The sequence below is a fragment of the Eublepharis macularius genome, chromosome 5 (genome assembly GCF_028583425.1).
Source record: "Eublepharis macularius isolate TG4126 chromosome 5, MPM_Emac_v1.0, whole genome shotgun sequence".
NCBI classification, from domain to species: domain Eukaryota; kingdom Metazoa; phylum Chordata; class Lepidosauria; order Squamata; family Eublepharidae; genus Eublepharis; species Eublepharis macularius.
The window spans coordinates 31824154-31844312 of NC_072794.1; the positions used below are offsets into that span (position 1 = coordinate 31824154).

Sequence of the window (20159 nt, forward strand, 5' to 3'; positions counted from 1 at the left end):
GGGGAGGTGGGGAAGCGGGGAGGGGTGAAAGAGAGGGAAAGCGGCATCGAGGGCTCGACCCTGGGCGGCCTGTTCGCCCGTACGGGATTCCGGGCGCGAGAAAGCGAGCGAGCGCTGGAGCGTCGGCGGCGGTTCTCGCGAGACTTGGGCCCGTCAGGAGGCGGCGGCGAGCGGAGCCGTTTCCCCTCCCTCGCGGCTGCCCCCTCCTTCCTCTCTCACGCCTCCTCCCCCTCCAGGAAGCGTCTGGGCCCAGCACGGGAAGATGGCGGCGGCCGGAGGCGGCGGCAGCAGCAGCGGTGGCTGCGGCGGCTCCCGGGCAGCGAAAGGGCCCGAGGTGTGAGACCCCGGCACAGGACTGGCGGGCGGCGAGCGGCGGCGGAGGATGAGCTTACTTTGCGCGCAGTATCTTCGGTGAGGAGAGAGGGGAAGAAACGTTGGGAGTTGAGGAAGGGGGCAGCAGGGGGTGCCTGCGGGGGCATTCCTGGACCGGTCTGGAGCCGCGAGGGGGCTGGGGGGGGGGGGCTGCGCGCTTCCACCCCGGGCCCTGAAATGGAGGGGGGCGTCAAAAAGCGCTGGGAAGGCTGCTGCGTGCGAGAGTAGCTGAGAGATGCTTGGCATATAGGAGCCCTTTGGAAGAGGAGTACCAGGTGGTGAGGAAGGGGGTGGTGCTGGATAGGGATAGGATGGAAGAACGTGTTCTGTGGCCACGGGCTTCTTATGCCCTGTGTAATTCCAGGAATTGTACTTCCTCTTGTTGTGAGACCTTGAAATGAAAAGGTATGTATTGCTTCTTTATTATTATTTTTTAAAAAATAAAGATGCATTTAGAAACTGAGAGGGAGCTTGGACTCTCGAAAGCTCATATACCCTGAAAATGTAGTTGGTCTCTATGGTACTACTGGACCCGAATCTTGCTCTAGGAAGGTGCTGTTAAGAAGAATATCACAGCACTGGTTTAGAACTCTCCCTGTCATGTATGAATTGGATACCCAGGGTTGGTTTTTTTTAACACTGCAGGATTGTGCTAAAAAAAGATAGCATAACAAGATAAAAGTGAGAAATGTAGAATTAAGATTCACCTTTCCCTCCATCTCTACTCATTTGAAGTACATTAAATTTTAATTTTGCCTGAAAATTAATAGTAGCTGCTGTGAAAGCCCTGTGGACTGGGGTATGGTACAAATCTTAAAAGATAACTAAAATGCCTGGTAGGAGGATAACTCTCTTTTCTTTGATACTAGACCACTATCTTGTGATGGAGGGGTTGCTATAGTGCTCTTCCTAAGAAATGAGGCACACTAAAATATAAATGGGCAATGCTGTTTTATGGGTGATGAGATAAATAATGGTTGGGTGAGCAAATGAGGAGACTATGTAGTAGAGAGTATTAGGTTGTTAGAGAAGAGGAGTGGGAACCTTTGATCACTTAAAGGTGCTGTATAAAAGCAGACAGAAAACCAAATATGACAACTTTTCTATCACAGTATTTTAATTCACTTTTTTCTTGCCTTGTTTCTGTGGTATTAAAAGGATGCACCACTAAGGTACTGTTTTGTATTACACTGCAAACAACACCAGCATTTGACCTCAGATGTCAAGTGAAACCTCTGACTGCAATAAGTTAGGTACTTAGGCCTTCTCTGTATAAGATGCTGTATAGTTGGCATGTAAATTCTGATAGCCTCTAAATTGTTGCCATTGCCTTAGTGTATAGTATAGTACTAAACATATTTTGTAACCAAGATCTTTTCAGGAAGAAGAGAGGAAGTAATCCAGGATGGATTTGTTACTAAAAGATATGCATACTGCAGACTTTTTAGTCTTGGGGTAAGGGAGCTGTGTGGAAAAAGAATAGTCCTTCTTGTCAAGGATCTTCAGTCCAGTGTATAAAATATACAGTATGCTGTCAATTTCCAACCAGACCCCTTCCTTTTCTTCACATTTGAATTGATACCTTCCTCTGATATCTTTGAAAATATTTCATACAAGTAAAGCAACCAATGTGAAAAGCAATTTAGATCATTTTGGAGAAATATTTTCCCTCCCTATCTGTCTGTCTGTTGCTTGAGTCTGTCACTAACTATGATTTACAGTGCAATACCTGCTGAGATCAATGAGATTAGACTGGAGTAACTTTGCACAAGATTGTACTGTTAAGAGAATTCTTTTCTGTGAATCGACATTTTAAAAACTGGGGTCTAGGGCCCTCTCCGGATCTGCAGTGGTACTTTGGGGAAGGGTCCTTAAACTCTTTGAAAGCCCATACAGCTACCGTGAAAACAGAGCCACCGCAACTTGTTGAATGGGGTCAGTAATTCAGCACCTCAGGGAAGGGGTGGAATTGGCTTCTCTTACCTTTTGAAGGATAGACGCTTGTAGAGCTTCTGTCACTTGTAGGCTTCTAGCTTCCAGATAATTTCTGAGCAGTATCTTGAAAATGTGCTGATTAGTTGCTGGGATCCAGTCTCTTAGCCCTAGGAATTCTAATCCTTGAGTGGCATCAAGGAGGTACGGTCCCTAATATATCCATCATAGTTATTTCAGGTAAGGTTGAACTGGTTTTCACTGTATTTTCCAATCCAAAGTATTTTACCATCGAAACAGTACTTTTGCATTATTGGTAATAATGGCCAGTGCCAGTTTCAGTTAAATATTAAAAGTTGAATGTTATGCTATTCTTTTTCTATGTGCAGATCTGGAGATGTTTTCAGGCCTCTTCTGTTCGTCCAGACTCTGGCTAGAAGTTATTAACAAATAAGAAAGCTTCTTCTCTGTCATGCAAAGCGTTTCTAATTAAGGGGCAAGATTGGTCCTTGTCAGGCCCTTTTGAGTTGTGTCCCAATAGAATTAGCTGCCTCTGCAGACTTGCTTTTAAAGTGTATTTGTTGTGTTTCTTACAGTATTGTTCTGTTAGAAGGTGGAGGCTTCCCTCGGGCAAACATAGCTTGTTATATACTTTCAAGAATGCTGTCTGGAGGGTTGTAGGAGCCAGTGAGAGAGGAGGGGTGGACTTGGGCATTTGTGAAAAACTGTTAAAGTGAGAGTCCCCATGTAGCAAAACTTGAGACCACTGACCTAGGCTTCATTGTGTCTTCATGAATAATAACCTTGTGATACAATCCAAGTAACTGAGAGGAGTTGATCACAGGTAGCAAACTGTTTCTTCAAAGCAGACCTGGTTCGTGCAAACACATTGCTCTGTAACAACATTGACTGTCTGGATGTATTGCAAATTGCACTTATCAATATTCTTCTTAAAGCCCCCTCTCCGCCATCTTTTCCCTCTTACAGTATCCCATACAATCAACTTCTCAAACTTAGTCACCGTATTCTTCTGGTATGGAACTGTGTAGATACTTGAAAGATTCACAGCACGACAGTCTCATGGTTCTCTGTTAACTCTGCCGTCATCTCTTTCAAAATAATGGGTAAAAACAGCATCTTTAAATCTTGTTTCTTTCATTATCACTAGTTGCTGTGTATTCAGTTTTTACAGAATGTTCCTGTCATCTTGGTTAGTATAGATTAGTTTAGATGATGCTGTTGGTGAAGGCTTTATATGCTTTTTAAATCTGGGGAACAGCATTGACCTGTTTTAATCTAACTGGTCATACTGTAGTTCTGTGATGATGCATTGGATTGACATATTCTGGTGTCAGGCTGCATCTGTGCCTTACAAAGTGTCCCCTCCTTCTCTTGGTGTATGGAATAAGAGCATGCAGATGAACATTTAAATGATTGTTTGGGATAATGTTGTATAAGTTTAGCTAAATCTGATGGTGAACATACTCTGTCAAAGGTGCAACTTAACACTTCTGAGTACAGAGGATTTTACTTTTTCCAAAACTTGTTTATTTGATTTGTTGTCTGTTCTATCCCAAATGCTGGGGGTGAGTTACAGTATGATACAAGCAACTTACAAAAATAAGACTCCATCCTCATTACCTTGTCTTGGACAACTGAAAGGTGACTGCAATAAAAAGAAGACTTGCTCTACTTCTGGAGGGTGCACTATGGATTTGAATCTCTAGGTAAAGGGATTTCTGTTGGACATTCAAGGAAATTGCCTTTGAAAATGCATTTCTAGTCCTAACAGTGCATAAATGATAAAGTGGTACTTCTAATTGATCTTAGAAATGGTGACAAAACATATGACAGAAGCAGCATCTCAATTTTGGACTGTTGAGGGCTTTGTAGATCAGGCCTTGACAGACTTCCTTTGGCTCTAGGAACCAGCTAAAAAATTTGGGAGGCAAATTAGTTTTTCAGTCTTACAAGTTTTGTATATTAATTACCATATTTTCTAATTATTGCTACCATAAAACATAATCCTAAACTCTTCACAGTTTATCGTAATTTTATTAAAAATATAACAGAAGTTTTGCATATAAATATATAGAGATAGCCCTGGTTATCATCACAAGAACAGAAAACTTATTCCTAACCCTAGTTTAATTTCCCACTATTTCTTCTCATTTCTCTGTTGCTTTAAAAGCAGTTTAATTAATAATGACAACAACATTGAATTTATATACTGCTTGTCAGGACAGCTTAACACCTGAGTGGTTTACAAAGTATGGAGCCAATATAGAAAGCAAATGGTTTAGAAATGAATTCATCCACCACCACTGAATGGTGTAAAGTTAACGTATAAACAAGCAATGACAGAAACTTCGTGTGCATTTATTTGTGCCATACAACAATACCATTTTTGATGTGAAATGATAAATAAGCTTTGTATTTTTTGTGGAGAGACACTACAATAAAACCATTACTGAAAGTACTAGTCGCCGTAGTGAAATGTCTAGGCTCCATGATGATTTGGTATGTGGGTTTTGTCAAGCCCTGGTCTAGGTCATAACTATATATTTATTTGAGCTGAGGCAGTCCAGGGAACAGTGGAGAGGCTCACTGTAGTAATATGTTCCTGAGTGCTTGCTCCATCATAAAGTGGATGTTAAAGTTTTGTGTCTTTTGGAATAATTAAGAATTACTCTCCAGAAAGACTCAGTTGAAAATACTTTTAACTCTAGCAATCCAAATAATCTGTGCTCTTTTGTTTTTCAGCAATAGTTGCATATATGGGCAATGTCTGTAGCAACAGTTCTTTTTGTTAGTCTGTACTCCGTACGCACTTTGTAGTATCTTTAATTTAATTTATATTATTTATAGTCTGCCTTTCATATTTCCAAAATATCCTTTTTGTGTTCATGTACCCCCCCCCCCCCAAATATTAATATTTTCTTCTTAGGCTAAGTGGAGAAAAACAAAGAATGTCCAGCAAAGACATGCTAACCCCTCCCTCAATTACTGTTTGTTGAGAAAAGCAATAATGCCTTACTAAGGTGTAAGTGCCACTGGATCCTACGCTGATAGGTGCAGTTCCAGTGGTAGTCAGCCAGTGTTAGCGATGGTGGTATAAACGTAGGCTGGATGCTATTGTGAAAGGTGAATCAGAACATTTGTTCTGATTGCAGGCAACAAAGCTGAGCTAATGAGAGACGGAGGGGAATTCAGTCAGGCCTTCAGATCATTGTAATACCTAATAAAATTATCTGAGACTTAAGTAGGACAGTCTGTCTTTAAAAAGGCCCAATGAGAGTTTACAATATTCAGCTAGATTGGTCTCTTGAAAAATCCAGGATGTTCCTGATTTATTCAAGATTTGAGATGATCATCATCCAGTTGGCTTCAACTCTGTGACACATCATGCATTCAACTGGAGACAATTAACACAACTTTTAAAACATGTCTGTCATAGTTCCCTTTAAAGATGCTTTGTGCTACCTTGTAATTTTTTAGTTTACCACTAGGTTCAGCATTTATGTTGGGTTCCTTTTGAACTGGTTTTGGAAGAAATCAAATAGTACAGAGTTTCCAGGAAGCTGTTTTGAAGTCTAATTTCTAAGGGTGGGGGGGAGTAAGCAGTTGAAACTGGTTGATATCTCACTTATTTGGAGGAAAGACTTTGTTAATAGCATCTTAGGAATCTTGACTGCATCTGAAATTAGCAAACCCTGCAGATCAAAGCCATTTTGGTTTTTCTCTCCTTATATTCTCTGTTTAGGAGTTTTTAACCATAAAGAGTCTGGTTAATTATAAATGTGAACATGTGCTTGTTTACCAAGCATTTGACCTGCTAGGACCTAAAAGCTATCAGAGAGTGCAGGTTAATCTGTGGGCTTTCTCCCAGATAGCCCCTTGTTTGCAATATGTATTCCATATTTGTCTTTCAAGTCTTCAGTTTGGGTTGAGGAGGCAGAAAGAACAAAGTGGTGTTATTTAGAGGGATATATCTTTAATTTTGCTCTCTTGCATCTGTGGTAGTCCTCTTGGCGCTTGGCTGACTTCGAGCACAGCCTCTATCAGATTGTTCATTTCTGCTGACAGGTTTGACCTATAAAATGGATTGTGGTAAAGAGAGAGGACTAGAGATTGAGAAACAATGACCAATTTATGGAGTATTTAAAAAAATACTATAGATGGGACTCTGGACAATAGTAATATTTTTAAAGCAAGTCTATGTACTATGTGTAAAATCTAGACAGCAGAACTACTGCTTGTCATTGGAGCCCGAGAGCTGAAAAAAGAAAAGCAGATAGAAACACCAGCTTGACTCCTTGTTCCCATCTTGCGTTGATTAGGAACTAGCTATCCTAGAGACTGGACATTGGTTCAGCGTTGTGTGTGTCACATTGTATATCAAGTGCTTAGGGCTTTAGTGGGTTTCTGGGCTGAGGTACAATTATAATTTGAAACAACTTTTATAAATATGGTAGAAGCTATGCCATTGTGGGTGACATTCTGCCCCAATTGGCTTTTTTTTGGCTACCTGGGGATAACAAAATCTTAATTACTCAGTCATAAAATATCAGAATGACTTTACAGTACCTTGAAGTCTTGGCCAGGATTTAAAAAACATAAGGTATGAAAATGCAAGTCTGGGATCCTCCTTTGTGGGAAGTTAACAAGCCAAATCCTTGGTAATGCATGCTTATTCCCCTTCCCTCTTGAACTCCACAACAAATGTGAAAAGTTCCTGCATTAGAACCAACTGCAATTTGTCACTTTAATAAATTGCAGTTGGTTTCTTGCCTACAAACCAAAGTTTCTAATGCTGAATCTCAATATGAAGGCAAGAAAAAATCTGCAGCTTATTAAAGTGTCCAATTTGGAAAGCAAGACAAATTGCAGCTAGTTCTGTGCCAGGAAATCTTCAATCATAGCATAGCACATAAGGGAAGGAAACTTTACTTTGTTCATGACACCTAAATGCAGCCAGAGATCTTCTCATAACTGAGTCTTTCAGACATAGTGCCTTTGTTTTCACGCTTTGTCCCAGTGACTAACTACATAGTTAAATCTCAGCTGAGGGAAATGTGCGTGTGCGTGAGAATGAAAATCTGAACAGGATCCTGCATACTCCATTTGGACTTTGAGGCTGCATGCTTTGCTCTTGTTGCTGCTCTTTGTCCTTCACCTTTCACTCCAACTTTTAGAAGACCAGGAATCAGGGCTGGTTACAGGTGGCTAAAGATTTTTAGTTTTATGCTCCAAATATGTTTAGTGTTCTGCAGATAAAAAGGTAAAATGTTCATATATGTGGCAAAAAGCTGAACGTAAAATGGAGAGGAGTAGGGAACTCTTTTCATGTTAACCTGTCTACCAAGAAGCCCCTGAGAATTATCGGGGACATGTTCCAAGCTTTTGGTCATTTTAGGTACTGTTGGGCCTTCTTATTAGGCATCATCATTGGCCTGTGTGAATTGAGTGCACCTAGACAGCAGTCAGCAAACCATCTTCTAGGGGGAAGTGTGAGAATCATTATTGAGCATCTTACTGAAGAACTCTGATGAGCTTCCAAGGGATCTCTGGGTTCCTTGAACTACAGTTTGAAAACCACTGCTGGGTGCTTCTACTTCCTTTCATTCTACTGTTGGGGATAGTTCCTTGCCTGAGAGCTGCAGCTGCTCAGCATTTCTGTCCCCTCTCTCCCCCAGTCCTGGCTTCTCTCCCCTTAGTGTTTTTTGGAGTGTTTATTCATATTTGTTGGATTAGCCATCTTTATTGCCAAAGGAAGCTAGAAAGATGAAAGCACTGGCAAGGGCTGTTCCATTGTGTCCTGATCTCTCTTAGCGTGCTCCTTTTCTACATGCCTGCGTTCAGGCATGACAGGTCTTCTGTCTTCTAAAATATCTAATAACTATGAGCACCAGAAACCAGATTCTTCCATTTCCTTCATACTTTGCAATGAGTTCAGTTTAAAATCTTCTGCCTATAGTTTACAAAGAAGAGTCTTGCAGCACCTTAAAGACGAACAGATTTATTATGGCATAAACTTTTGTGAATGTCAATAAATCTGCTACTTTTTATGATGCCACAAAATGCCCTCTTTTGGTTGGCAACAGCAGACTAATGCAACTGCTGCTTCAGAAAGTTGCATTGATTCTGTTTGGTGTCCACCACCATTCTGGAAATATACTTATCAAATAGTAAGGGCACTCGTGAGAACAAGATCTCCTTCCGCAGTTGTTTCTCAGCAACTGCTCCACTGAGCTTTCCATGCCTGTACATACTTTAGGGGACTGCTTCTGAGGAATTAAAAATAAAGAGGAAGTTGGTACCTTCCATGGCTTGATTACTGCATGACTGACAGGAATGGCTTTTGCCACTTCTGTTGCTTCCTGATGAGTTCAAGACCTGTAGCCAGAGAGTACTGAGGCATGCTGTTAAATGAAAGCTACTAATGTTAGCTGTCCCCAGGCATTCAGTATGAGAAGGCAGTACTAATTAATGGGGGACTGCTGCAGACAGTGGCTGAGTCCTGCTGCTGTCCCTGTGGTCTTCAAAAGGTGGCTTTGCAGCATATTCCTTAATAAGAGGATTATTACAACCCCCATAATGCTCGTTCAAGAATATACTGATTTTTTAAAAAAAGGCTGTTATGAGTGTAGATTAGGCAGAAGTGTATTCATTTTGTCCTTTGACTTTTATTGCCACACTTTATCAACTGGTGACATTTAAATAGAGCTTTCATTGTTGGGTCACTTTTTGGCTTGCTTTGAACCATTATAATCTGTTAGACAAAGGGGGTGGGGAATTGCATTGGAATGGTTAAGCTGCTAAAAAAATTGGACACTTGTTCTGGATGCACTTTTAAAATAATTGATGAAGGCAGTGTAAAGCATTTCTACATTTCTTGAAGTCTATCTGCTTGTTATTCCTCATGTTCCCCCTTCCTGAAGCTTGACCATTGGCTGGCTGTGTGCTGCTTCGGAAGAAGGTTGAGGCTTGAGGGCCATTTCTTGCTTTTCCTGCCCCCCCTTCAGTCCAGTTGATGAAACGTATGAGGGCTCTCTTGTGCAATTACTGTTTCCCTTTAACTTCATTGGTGCCTGTTTTGGGGGGAAATCATGTTGAGTTCGTAATATATATTATTCCTTGCTGGAAAAGAGGAAAATGTGTGCTCTATATGAGTAACTATATTATTTCAGTTGTGAAAGTGCATACCTGTTCTGGCTTCATTCACTAGTCTTTGCCTATCTTGTAAATAGTTATTAGCAATCAGCCACTGATACATGGTTATTTGCATGTATTCATCCATTTAGAGGTCAGAGTCAGGTCTGCATTTTCTGCAGCTTCTTAGGCCTGTGAACCCAGGTTACCTTTTTCCTGCCACAAAACACTGGAGGGAATATGGTGGTATGCAAGGGAGGGCATGTGCTTAACCGCTTCTAGACTTGACCTGATATGGCAAATAAATGTCATGGGGAATGTGATAGGTGAAGAGGTTACAGGGGAAACAAGCCATTGCTAGTTTGTAGAGGAAAGGTGGCAACTAGGATTCTCTGGCAGAATATGGGGATCAGCCTGCAGGTATCTCCACAAGTGCTCACTTCATGATGAGTCTGCAATGTGTATTCCTGTGTATAAAGAAATATGATTGTTCTGTGCTTCATGTGTTAATTCATGCATGCCCATTGTACGTGTTTTTCTTTCTGTACTTTGACTTTCTCATGAAACAGCAGTCTCTTTTGCATGAGCTATAGAAAATTGATCCTATTTTTGAATTTGCTGGTACTGAACCTCCAGTGAGCTTATACTATATACCTGAGATCCTGTTGTAGTTGCTAATGGCTTTGAGTTTAAATGTAAACTCTGTTATCTTTGCTGTATTACATGCCCTCAGATGGTTGAGTATAGCTCTTATAGTATAAAGAATGTCTGATATACTTTTCAGATCATATGGAGTCATACTGTGAAAGGCATAACTCAGGTAATTCTTAATTTCATGTTGTAATAAGTCCAGAGGAGTTAGCCATGTTAGTCTGTAGTAGCAAAATAGAAAAGAGTCCAGTAGCACCTTTAAGACTAACCAATTTTACTGTAGCATAAGCTTTCGAGAATCATAGTTCTCTGATGAAGAGAACTGTGATTCTCGAAAGCTTATGCTACAGTAAAGTTGGTTAGTCTTAAAGGTGCCACTGGACTCTTTTCTACATTGTAATAAAGTATCTTGAAGACTTCTAGATAGCTAGCAAGTGAGATTTTTAATGTACTTTGACTGAAAAGGAGAGAATATAATTTTGGGGGCTTACATTAAAATGAAGAATTCCATTGGATGTGTAACCAGGAGTAGGTAGGTCATTTACCTTTGAGTGCTAAATTGCAAACATGTAATGAACTGGTAAGCTAATTTATTGTTGCGCTCCTGATGTAAGTGGAAGGCACTAAAACTTAGTACATAGAAACTTAGCACAAACTTAATCCACGTGCAGCTTACTTTCCTTTACTTACAGTAAAATAGTCCATAAATCATAAGGGCTTGTTGGACTTAAGCTGGGCTCAATACAACAAATATTTGCATATAAACACAATGCAAATTAAAAGGTTCACAGAATATAAATTAGAATGGTCAATTTATAGAAGTTGAGATATTGATTATGCCTGCTATAAGAGTTCAATCAACCAAGGAGGTTTCAGGACTTGATTGTGGTGTTTTAGGGCCCAAGAAATATATTTATCCACTGTTACTGGTGTCCTGTTTTCAGACCTGTCTGCAGAACAAGACAGAAAGGTAGCCATAAGCAGAAATAGCATCTTCAGTCTTTGTTCAGCATACAAATTATAGGAGAACAGAAGTACCACAGGGACCTCACATATCCTCTGCTCACGGGGAATTCCCTTGAATCTGCTGCTAGCTCTGCTAAGGGAAGTGCATTAAAATGGGCTAAGGAGAACACCTGCAATAAGATGGACTATAAGATAGGCTAGAGATTTGTTGTAAGCAAATCTTAGATAGGTGAACAGGCTTGCCTGGCATCGGCTGCTAGCATTTACCAGTCTACCCTTTGAAGGCTTTCTGTTACTATCACACAGGCTTTACTCATCCCCAAGATTGATAAGTAAGTCATAGACCCCGATAGGCAATTTTCTGTATTATCATCTGGCTCCCTGAGTTGGAGTAGGAGTCAGATTGAAGCCAGCTCACCGTAGTTGGAGGGGAATCAGGTAGAATAAGAGAGCCATCATTGGCATAAAGAAGAATAGAAATTGGGTGACTGGCCAACTTAGGGGCATGTAGATTAATAGATGCAGGTTTCTGAGGGAGGTTGTATAGAAAAAGATTGAAGAGATGGGGAGCAAGAACAAGCCCTGATGTATGCTCCTAGTGACAGTTACTGCATTGACAAGAGAGCCTTGGGTATTAAAATGCACTTTCAATGAGAGAGACTTACATAGTGGCTTGATTGGGAATAATAGCCTTGTGGATATGGTTGTGGCTTCTACTGTCTTCTAAAGTTGTATTCTAGAGATTGAAATCAAGTGTTGCTTGTAAGTTGATAAATGCTTCATAAAGCTTTCCCTTTTTATAGGATGAATATTTCTCTGCTAAATGAGACAAGACTAATTCATGGTGCAGTGTAGAATTCCCTTTCCTGAAGCCAATCCACTCTGGACCCAAAATCTAAGTTACCTGCATCGAACTACATAGCTTAAGTTGGAGATGGGAGGCATATAATTTACCCCAGACAGATAGAAGACTAATTAGGTGCTAGTTAGAAGAGTTATTTCTTGCCCCTTTCTTAAAGATGAGAACTACTATTGCTTGCTGCTACTGGCCAGGTATTACCCCGGGTCCATCAGCTGCTGTAAACAAGATGGTGATTTCACATGACCACAAACCAACATTGACTTTTAAAAGATCAGGTGACACCTAATCAATAGTTTAACTTCCTCCAGTGATACTGGATCTCAAACAGGCAAATTCTCAGGCTTCTGTAATATAGCATTGATTAAAACTGAGTTGGGGTCTTTAAACATTTTCAAATCTTTGTTCTCAGACCTGTGGATGGATTTCAAAGCTGACCTCTTTAGGGAGCCTTTAACTATTTTCCAGAAAGCTTTGCTATTATGATTAATGGAAGTCTGCAATAACTTTTACCAAGTCCTGGATTTATATGTCTCTCTTTTTATTCTAAGTACAGTCTTATATTGCTACTTGGCTTTTAAATAAAATGTGAGAGAGGCATAAGAGTCAGTATGTTTAAAACTCTGATAGGCTCTTGACTTCTGGGCCTTCAAAAACTGGCAGTCCCTATTAAACCAACTAGTTTGGCTCATTCTTGGAAGACCAGATGTAGTGGTATAAATAGGGTTGCAGTTCTTGGAACTTTTTTGTCATACAATTTGTCTCCTCCGCTGATGGCAAAGAGAAGAAGGGGTTTACTGAAGGTGGAAAGAAGTCTGTGGTTAACTGTAATGGTAAATGGTCACTTCTCAAGTAGCTTCCCAGTTTGAAAAGTGGGTATTTTCTCTTTGACAGAAGATGATAGTCACATATAATCAGTGAGGCTGCATCTCTAGATGAAAGGTATCTAAGTATCCCCATCATCGGGAGCTAGGAGTTACCATTAATAATCAAATCTAGCTGCCAGTTTAATTAAGAAAGAACCAGCTGAAGTGATAGTCTTATCCTTTGCCGCTCAATTTCCTAACACGTTGGGGGTGGGGGATTCAAATCTAATAACCACCATTTAGAATTTATCAAAGTCTCATATGAGGAGCCAATTGGGCATTTAAGTCACCGGCCAAAGAGACTAGGATATCAGGAAATTACATTTCCAACTTTGCACACAATTTATTGTCGAAGGCTTTCACGGCTGGAGAACGATGGTTGTTGTGGATTTTCCGGGCTGTATAGCCGTGGTCTTGTTATTGTAGTTCCTGATGTTTCGCCAGCAGCTGTGGCTGGCATCTTCAGAGGTGTAGCACCAAAAGACAGAGATCTCTCAGTGTCACAGTGTGGAAAAGATGTTGGCAGGTCATTTATATCTACTCAGGAGGGGTGGGGTTGAGCTGAGTCATCCTGTAAGAGTTTCCCAGGGTGTGGAATGCTAATGGAGGGAGGCTTCACTGTATCCTGAGGAGGTTCTTTAGCATATGGATTGGTGCTTGATGTGCTAATCTTCTCTGCAGGGCTATTGTCGGGTATAGAGTGTTTTGTTAGCCTGGTGTTTTTCAGGACTGGAAACCATGTTCTATTCATTCTTAAAGGCTCTTCTTTCCTGTTGAAGTTTTGCTTGTGCTTGTGAATTTCAATGGCTTCCCTGTGCAGTCTGACGAAGTAGTTGGAAGTGTTGTCCAGTATTTTAGTGTCCTGGAATAGGATACTGTGTCCTGTTTGAGGCTATGAGTTAGGCTATGTTCAGCTACTGCTGATTTTTCAGGATGGCCAAGTCTGCAGTGTCTTTCATGTTCTTTTATTCTTGTCTGGATGCTATGCTTTGTGGTCCCAATGTAAACCTGTCCACAGCTGCAGGGTATACGGTATACTCCTGCAGAGGTGAGGGGGTCTCTACTGTCTTTTGCTGATCGTAGCATCTGTTGTATTTTTCTGGTGGGTCTGAATACTGTTTGTAAGCTGTACTTTTTCATAAGCTTTCCCATCTGATCAGTGATTCCTTTGATATATGGCAAAAACACTTTTTCCTGTGGGAGACTGTTTTTCCTTAGTTGTTTGCTTTATCCTTGGTTTACTCGCTCTTCTGATTTCATTTCTGGAGTAGCCATTTGCTTGAAGTGCGTGGTTTAGATGATTAATTTCCTCGTTGAGAAAGTGTGGTTCACATATCCGTCTTGCACGATCTATGAATGTTTTTATTATGCCTCTTTTCTGTCGAGGGTGGTGATTGGAGTTTTTGTGTAAGTACCAATCTGTGTGAGTTGGTTTCCTGTAGACCTTGTGACCTAACTGAAAGTTTGCTTTGCAGATGACCAAAGTATCTAGAAATGGAAGTTTACCCCTGGTTTCTTTCTCCATGGTGAATTGTATGTTCAGGTGGATATTGTTGAGGTGGTTTAAAAACTCCACCAATTCTTCCTCACCATGGCTCCAAATGATAAAGGTATCATCCACGAACCGGAACCAGACTGTAGGTTTGTGGGGTGCTGATTCTAGAGCTGTTTTTTTAAAATGTTCCATGTAGAAGTTTGCTATAACTGGGCTGAGAGGGCTTCTCATGGCCACCCCATCCATCTGTTCATAGAATTCGTTATCCCATTGGAAGTAACTGGTTGTCAGACAATGGTGGAATAAGGCTGTTACATCTTCTGGAAAAATCTGATTAATAAGTGCGATTGTGTCTTTTACCGGAACCTTGGTAAATAGGGATACAACATCAAAACTGACGAGTATGTCCTGTGGATTGAGTTTCAGAGAACTGATTTTGTTGATGAAATGTTCTGAATCTTTGATGTAAGACGTGGTTTTTCAGATGTGGTCCTGTAGAAGATTGGTCAGATGTTTAGCTAATTCATATGTTGGTGAACCAGTGGCACTCACGATGGGTCGGAGTGGGACTGAATCGTTATGAATTTTAGGGAGTCTATATAGTCATGGTGGCTGTGCTTCTGTCTTGCATAGTTTTTTGTGCATGTCAGGATGAAGTGAGGAATTCTTGATCAGCGCATTAGTTAGCCTGGTGATTTTGCAGGTTGGATCTCGTTTTAGTTTTTTGTAGGTGGAAGGGTCCAGGAGTTCCTTAATCTTCTTTTTGTATTCTTCTGTTTTGCAGTTTGCACACAATTGTTCCAATTGTGTGCAATTTGCACACAATTGTTCCAAGTGCCACCATTGTCCCAAAATGTCCCCCAAAAATTCTTAATAGATCGAGGAGGAAAATAAATGTTAATCAGAATTAGGTGAGTGGATTGAATTAAAACAGCAATAACAAAGTGAGGAGCGGAGTTAAGTATTGTACTTCATATATTCCATGTCTGTAAAATAAGACAGGCAAAGCCTGCCTTTTGTTTTAATGACTGGAATGGCTATAGAAGTACAATCCAGAAGTGGTTCATAACCCAAGTTTCCTGAAGAAGAATTATGTCAAAAAATCTTAAAAACGGAGTTAAATCTGGATTGGCCAATTTACTGCTCCAGCCCACTATATTCCAGGACATAATCCTTGGTGGCATCCTGTCAGGTCTCCCTGCAAGTCATTGATGCATCTCATCTATTTTGCCCACCATTTTTTCTGGAATACAGACTTTACTTTACTGAGGACAGGGGGGAACTGTTGGAGTCTGAGTAGTTATTGTATGTTGTTTTGGGCAAAGTTCATCTGGTTCTAAAAACCTCATAGCTTGCTGATCAGGTATTAGCTGTTGGACAAATTTAGTCCTGAGAGTAGTGGTTCAGAGGAACCTGGACAAGTTGGTTTAGTATTATTTGATAGTGAGTTTGATTCAGATCATTTTTTCCTTGTTTTAAGTTACCAGACTTATGTGGGCATTAGTTGAGCTGTTCGTAACCAGGGAAGACTGTTCCTGATTAGTTCCTAACAATAAGGATGTTTCCTTAGTTCTAGTAATTTATCTGTAATGGCTTTTAGTTCTGTAGGTGGAAGAACCCCATAGGAGGGAACTTTTCCTCAGTTTCCATTAGATGATCAACATTAGGACTTACCATAGCTTCCTCAATAGATTTAAGACTGGGAGTGAACTTGGGGTTAGTCTGTGTGTGCCAGCTGCTGAAATTTGAGGCCAGAATGGGACTCCTTCCGATTCCCAGTATTTAGGAGACAGTACTGCAGTGGCTTTTGTGGTTCAGTACCCTTCACAGTGACTTGCAGAAGCAAAATAAATTGTGCATTGAAAGGGGACATTTTTCTGTATTTTCATAACATTTATGCATGATGAAGAATTTAATTTTAAGGGTTCTCTGTGTATTTGGTATAGTGTGCTTGGGAGGGGGACGCCAAAGATTTGTGCAGGAGGCCTCCACACAAATCAGCTGACCTCTGCTTCTTCCCAGTTGTGCAGTCCTCCTCCTCCAACCCGTTTGATCATGCCTTTCCCTCCACCATTTCAACTGATCTCTGCCTTTTAAAGAAACTTTTACGATGCCTGTGTACTCATGCAGATTACCATTGGTGGGGTTTAATCCCTTGTGTGGCACCATTATGTGGATTTCTTGCCCCAGGCGGTGGGGCCACTGACTTGCTTCCCAGCATTAAGCTGTATCTAACTGCATTTCTGGACTCTTCAGCACTTGTGCAAATGTCTCTGAGTCTTAAACCTCTCTGGAGGTTGTCTGAATTTACTTGGCTGGAGGCTAATTAATGTCTTCAGAGTTATTTTTTTAAAAATTAAAATATGGTTCAGCTTTCTTGAAAATGCAGTTTTTTGACATTCTTCAGCATTTTCTAGGTTTCTTCCAGTATAGCTTTTGTTCATCCTTTTTGGAAAAGCTGCCTTAATGTTGCTTCTGTTCTTTCATGTAAATCACAAACATGGTGTACTTGTTCATGGAGTCTATTTGTTGCCATAAGTCATTATGGGTGTGAGAGTGCATGCACTTTTTTTGTCTAGAAACTTTAAATTTTTTTATATAACAGATGAGGGGAACAGAATAGAAGGGAGAGGGGAGAAAAAATCATATATTTGTAAATTTAACACATTGCACCATTTAGTCTAATATGTTTCAAACTCATAATTCTAATTACAGATACCTCTTTATGTTCTGTGGCTCAGCTATTATTTTCTGTTTTTCCATTTATTTTTAGTTATTGTCCATAAACGTCTTCATCTTGACTGTAGGCTAGGTTTCTTCAATCTTCTGTATCCAGGTGTACAATGGCTCCCAAATGTCATTATGTGTTATAATATCAACATCTTTCAATAAACTCGAAAGTTTGTCCATTTCAGCTGTCTCAAGTATTTTTTCAATCAATTTTCTTGTGTTGGAGTAGCTGCCATTTTCCAGAGTCCCGCGTATAAAATCCTAGCTCAGAAAAGTATGCACTTTTTATAGTCTTTAGACCAAACAAGACACATGGGGCACAGGTAAATTACTTATTAGGCTAAATTTTCAGTATGTGCCCCATTGTATTTTTAAAAAGCTTTGAATGTGCATCAGCCCATTTCTGAATGGTCACCCAATGAGGATCTTTGCTGAGTGGTTTTTGGAATCTGGATCTTCTGAGTTCTAGTCTAATCATGCTCTGGATTGTTGCAGGGGTTGAAGAGAGGAGAATTCTGCCTATAAATTCATTGGACTCTTTGTCATAGAAGCCTTATTGATGGAAGCCAAGCCATCAGGACAAGTACTTGTGACTCAGCTGTATACTAGTTCACTAGTTATGTGGAAACACAGAAAACATTTTGAAGTATGGATCCCAGCACCTCTTCCGTTGCCACGTTTGACCTTTAAGTATCTGCTGTTTTTCCTCTTATATTTTCTTGAGTAACAATAGAGACTGGGGGAAGAGCTGTTTCGTTTTGTACCTCCTATTCCAAATAACATTTCCCAAGAATTCTTTGAACCATCAGGGATGCTGCCAGTAATTTCCAACCGTGTTGTTGTGGGAGGAACTGCCAAAATAAAGAGCAAGAGCTGGAGGGGTGTGTGTATGGGCTGAAGGTACCAGCTGCCAGGAAGCAAGGGCTGGGACAGGAGCTCTGACAGCAGGTGCTTGAGCTTCAAGGTTAAGACTATTTTTAGGGGAAAGTGGACAAACATAGCATGGCAGCCCGTTTATGCTTTTACTGTCTTTGCAAAAAGGAAATTTCCTTCCATTAGAAAAAAAACAGAATTGGACCTCTCTTGCTGGAATACCTGTACTAGCTGAAATCTTTGTTCTCATGACACAATTAAATTATTTTAATATATTTTTATTTAAACTGTCAAGCAAAGAAAAAACAGAATGAAGAAATCCTAGGATTAAATACAGTTCACAGTGCAACAGGTTCGGTATGGATTTTATCTGATTTATTAGAAGACAATTAGTGCAGGCTTTTGTTTGTCCTTAGTATTGAATTGCAATATTTGCATACTAGAAAAAAGGGTACCTATTTTAATTTGTTGGTGTTTTTAAATAGGTACTGAACGTTATGTACTTGCTCCCAAAGCAGAGCATATGTGTTTTAGGGATTTTTAAATGCTTGAGGTATTTATTTGCTACATTTAAAGCCTGCTTTTCTGAGAACTGTTCCTCAAAGTATTGGTCCTATTAACACCAGGCTGGTGAGAGAGGCCAAAGTGTCCTTTTCTTTCTTTTCATCAGTCTCAGGACAGCTGACACTCTTATGGAAAGTGATATTTGCTCGAATGCAGCCAGACATTTGCACAGTAATAACTTATCACACTGTACATGTATAACTACATTGTGAACCAATGGTAAGATTTTGCCAAAACAATACAGGTGATATTTTTGCTCCTGATCTGAAGTCCACAGGAGGAGGAGCATGATAAAATTTTATTTCCAACTTGGCAAGGTAATGCAAATTAGCAGTTTACTAAACGGTTAAATGCTTACTGTAGAAAACTACTGCTTGATAAACTGAATGTACCCATTGTATGTGCTAAAAGGCTTGTAATGGCAACTAATGCCTCTTAATTAGCTATGCAATCAATGACTTTTACATAGGTATTAACTGATTTCTGTTCTTGCCTTGCATATTTTTAAGAGGTCTTAAAGCTTTTGAGAGAGCTTTAAGGTTTCATGTGAGAAAATGACTGGTCTAGAAAGGTTTTCTGTTAAGAATGTGTGCGCCATACACCCCTAGTTGCCATAAATACAGCCTCACCCAAACCCTTCCAGTGCAAATGCTTGAGTAAACTTTGATAGTCTCTGATTTTCCACCCTGGCTTAGCAAACTTTAGGTTGTATCTAGTAGCCAGTGCAGTTAGAGAATTCTAGACAATGACCTTTCTGTTAAAAATTACTTGTTTTTGAGCTGTGGCAGTCTTTCTAAAGAGGCTGAGTGAAAGGTGGAAAGCTGTTTAGGTAGACCTTCTCTGAATTAGTTATTGATGTTTGATATGCACCAATAGTATATTTTATATTTATGAAAGTGTGTTTCTTGGTCACAATTCACTTACAACAGTTGAACTTTGCATAGATGCATCAGATTGTACCTCTTGCACTTGATTACCTTTGACCTTATTGTTTCCATGTTTTCACCTCTGTCCTGCATACATATCTGTACACATGCCATGATGTGATTCCTATTTAGTGATCCATAGTTGACAAAGCTTTATCTATAATCATTTAATCTTAATGGTGACTCCTCTTGGACAGGGTTCTGTAATGATTTTATGGGTGCACATTCTACTTCAAACCGTAACATGAAAGGCTTGATCTTCTATAACAATGTTCAATCTTTAAGTTGATTTCCATGACAGCTGTGGTCTTGTGTAGACAGCTTTTTACTTGGAACAACATTTACTGATCCTCCTTCAGTCATTGGCTTGTCCACATGTTTAGGGAGTAAATCCAAAGCTGGAGGCAAGATGAATCATCAATTTGTGTGAAGTCAGGGACTTGGAGCACACCTCTGTGTTGTCTTGGGATAAATATAGTGGAGCTGCTTGTGTGCAGCTGAGAGTTCCATAGATTGCAACAGTGATCTGTAAATAGCCCAAGAGAGTCAGCAAAGGATGTAGATGAAACACCTTGGAATTCCTGCAGATTGGGTACTTTTTATTGCAATAATTACCTACTTATAACAGCTGTGTCAACAAGTACTTCCCTGAACAGTTCTTTTCCTTTGGCTTTTATCCTGGAATGCCAGGGTCAGCCAAAACTCACAATTAAAAAAAATGAAATTAAAATAAAAATCAAAGTATTGCAGCTATTTTAACAGAAGTACTGAAC

The 20159-nt window shown here is 40.1% G+C and overlaps 1 protein-coding gene across 2 annotated transcripts in view; it reads left to right on the forward strand.

Annotated features, from left to right (window-relative positions):
• Nucleotides 1-272: 272 nt before the first annotated feature.
• The window catches only part of SMG7 (SMG7 nonsense mediated mRNA decay factor), a 77403-nt gene continuing 57516 nt past the window's right edge, over nucleotides 273-20159 (forward strand). For both annotated transcript variants that reach the window (XM_054980516.1, XM_054980515.1), the window contains exon 1: nucleotides 273-411. In XM_054980516.1, coding sequence (XP_054836491.1) covers nucleotides 383-411 — 29 coding nt within the window. In that variant the 5' untranslated portion in view covers nucleotides 273-382. The remainder of the gene's footprint in view (nucleotides 412-20159) is intronic.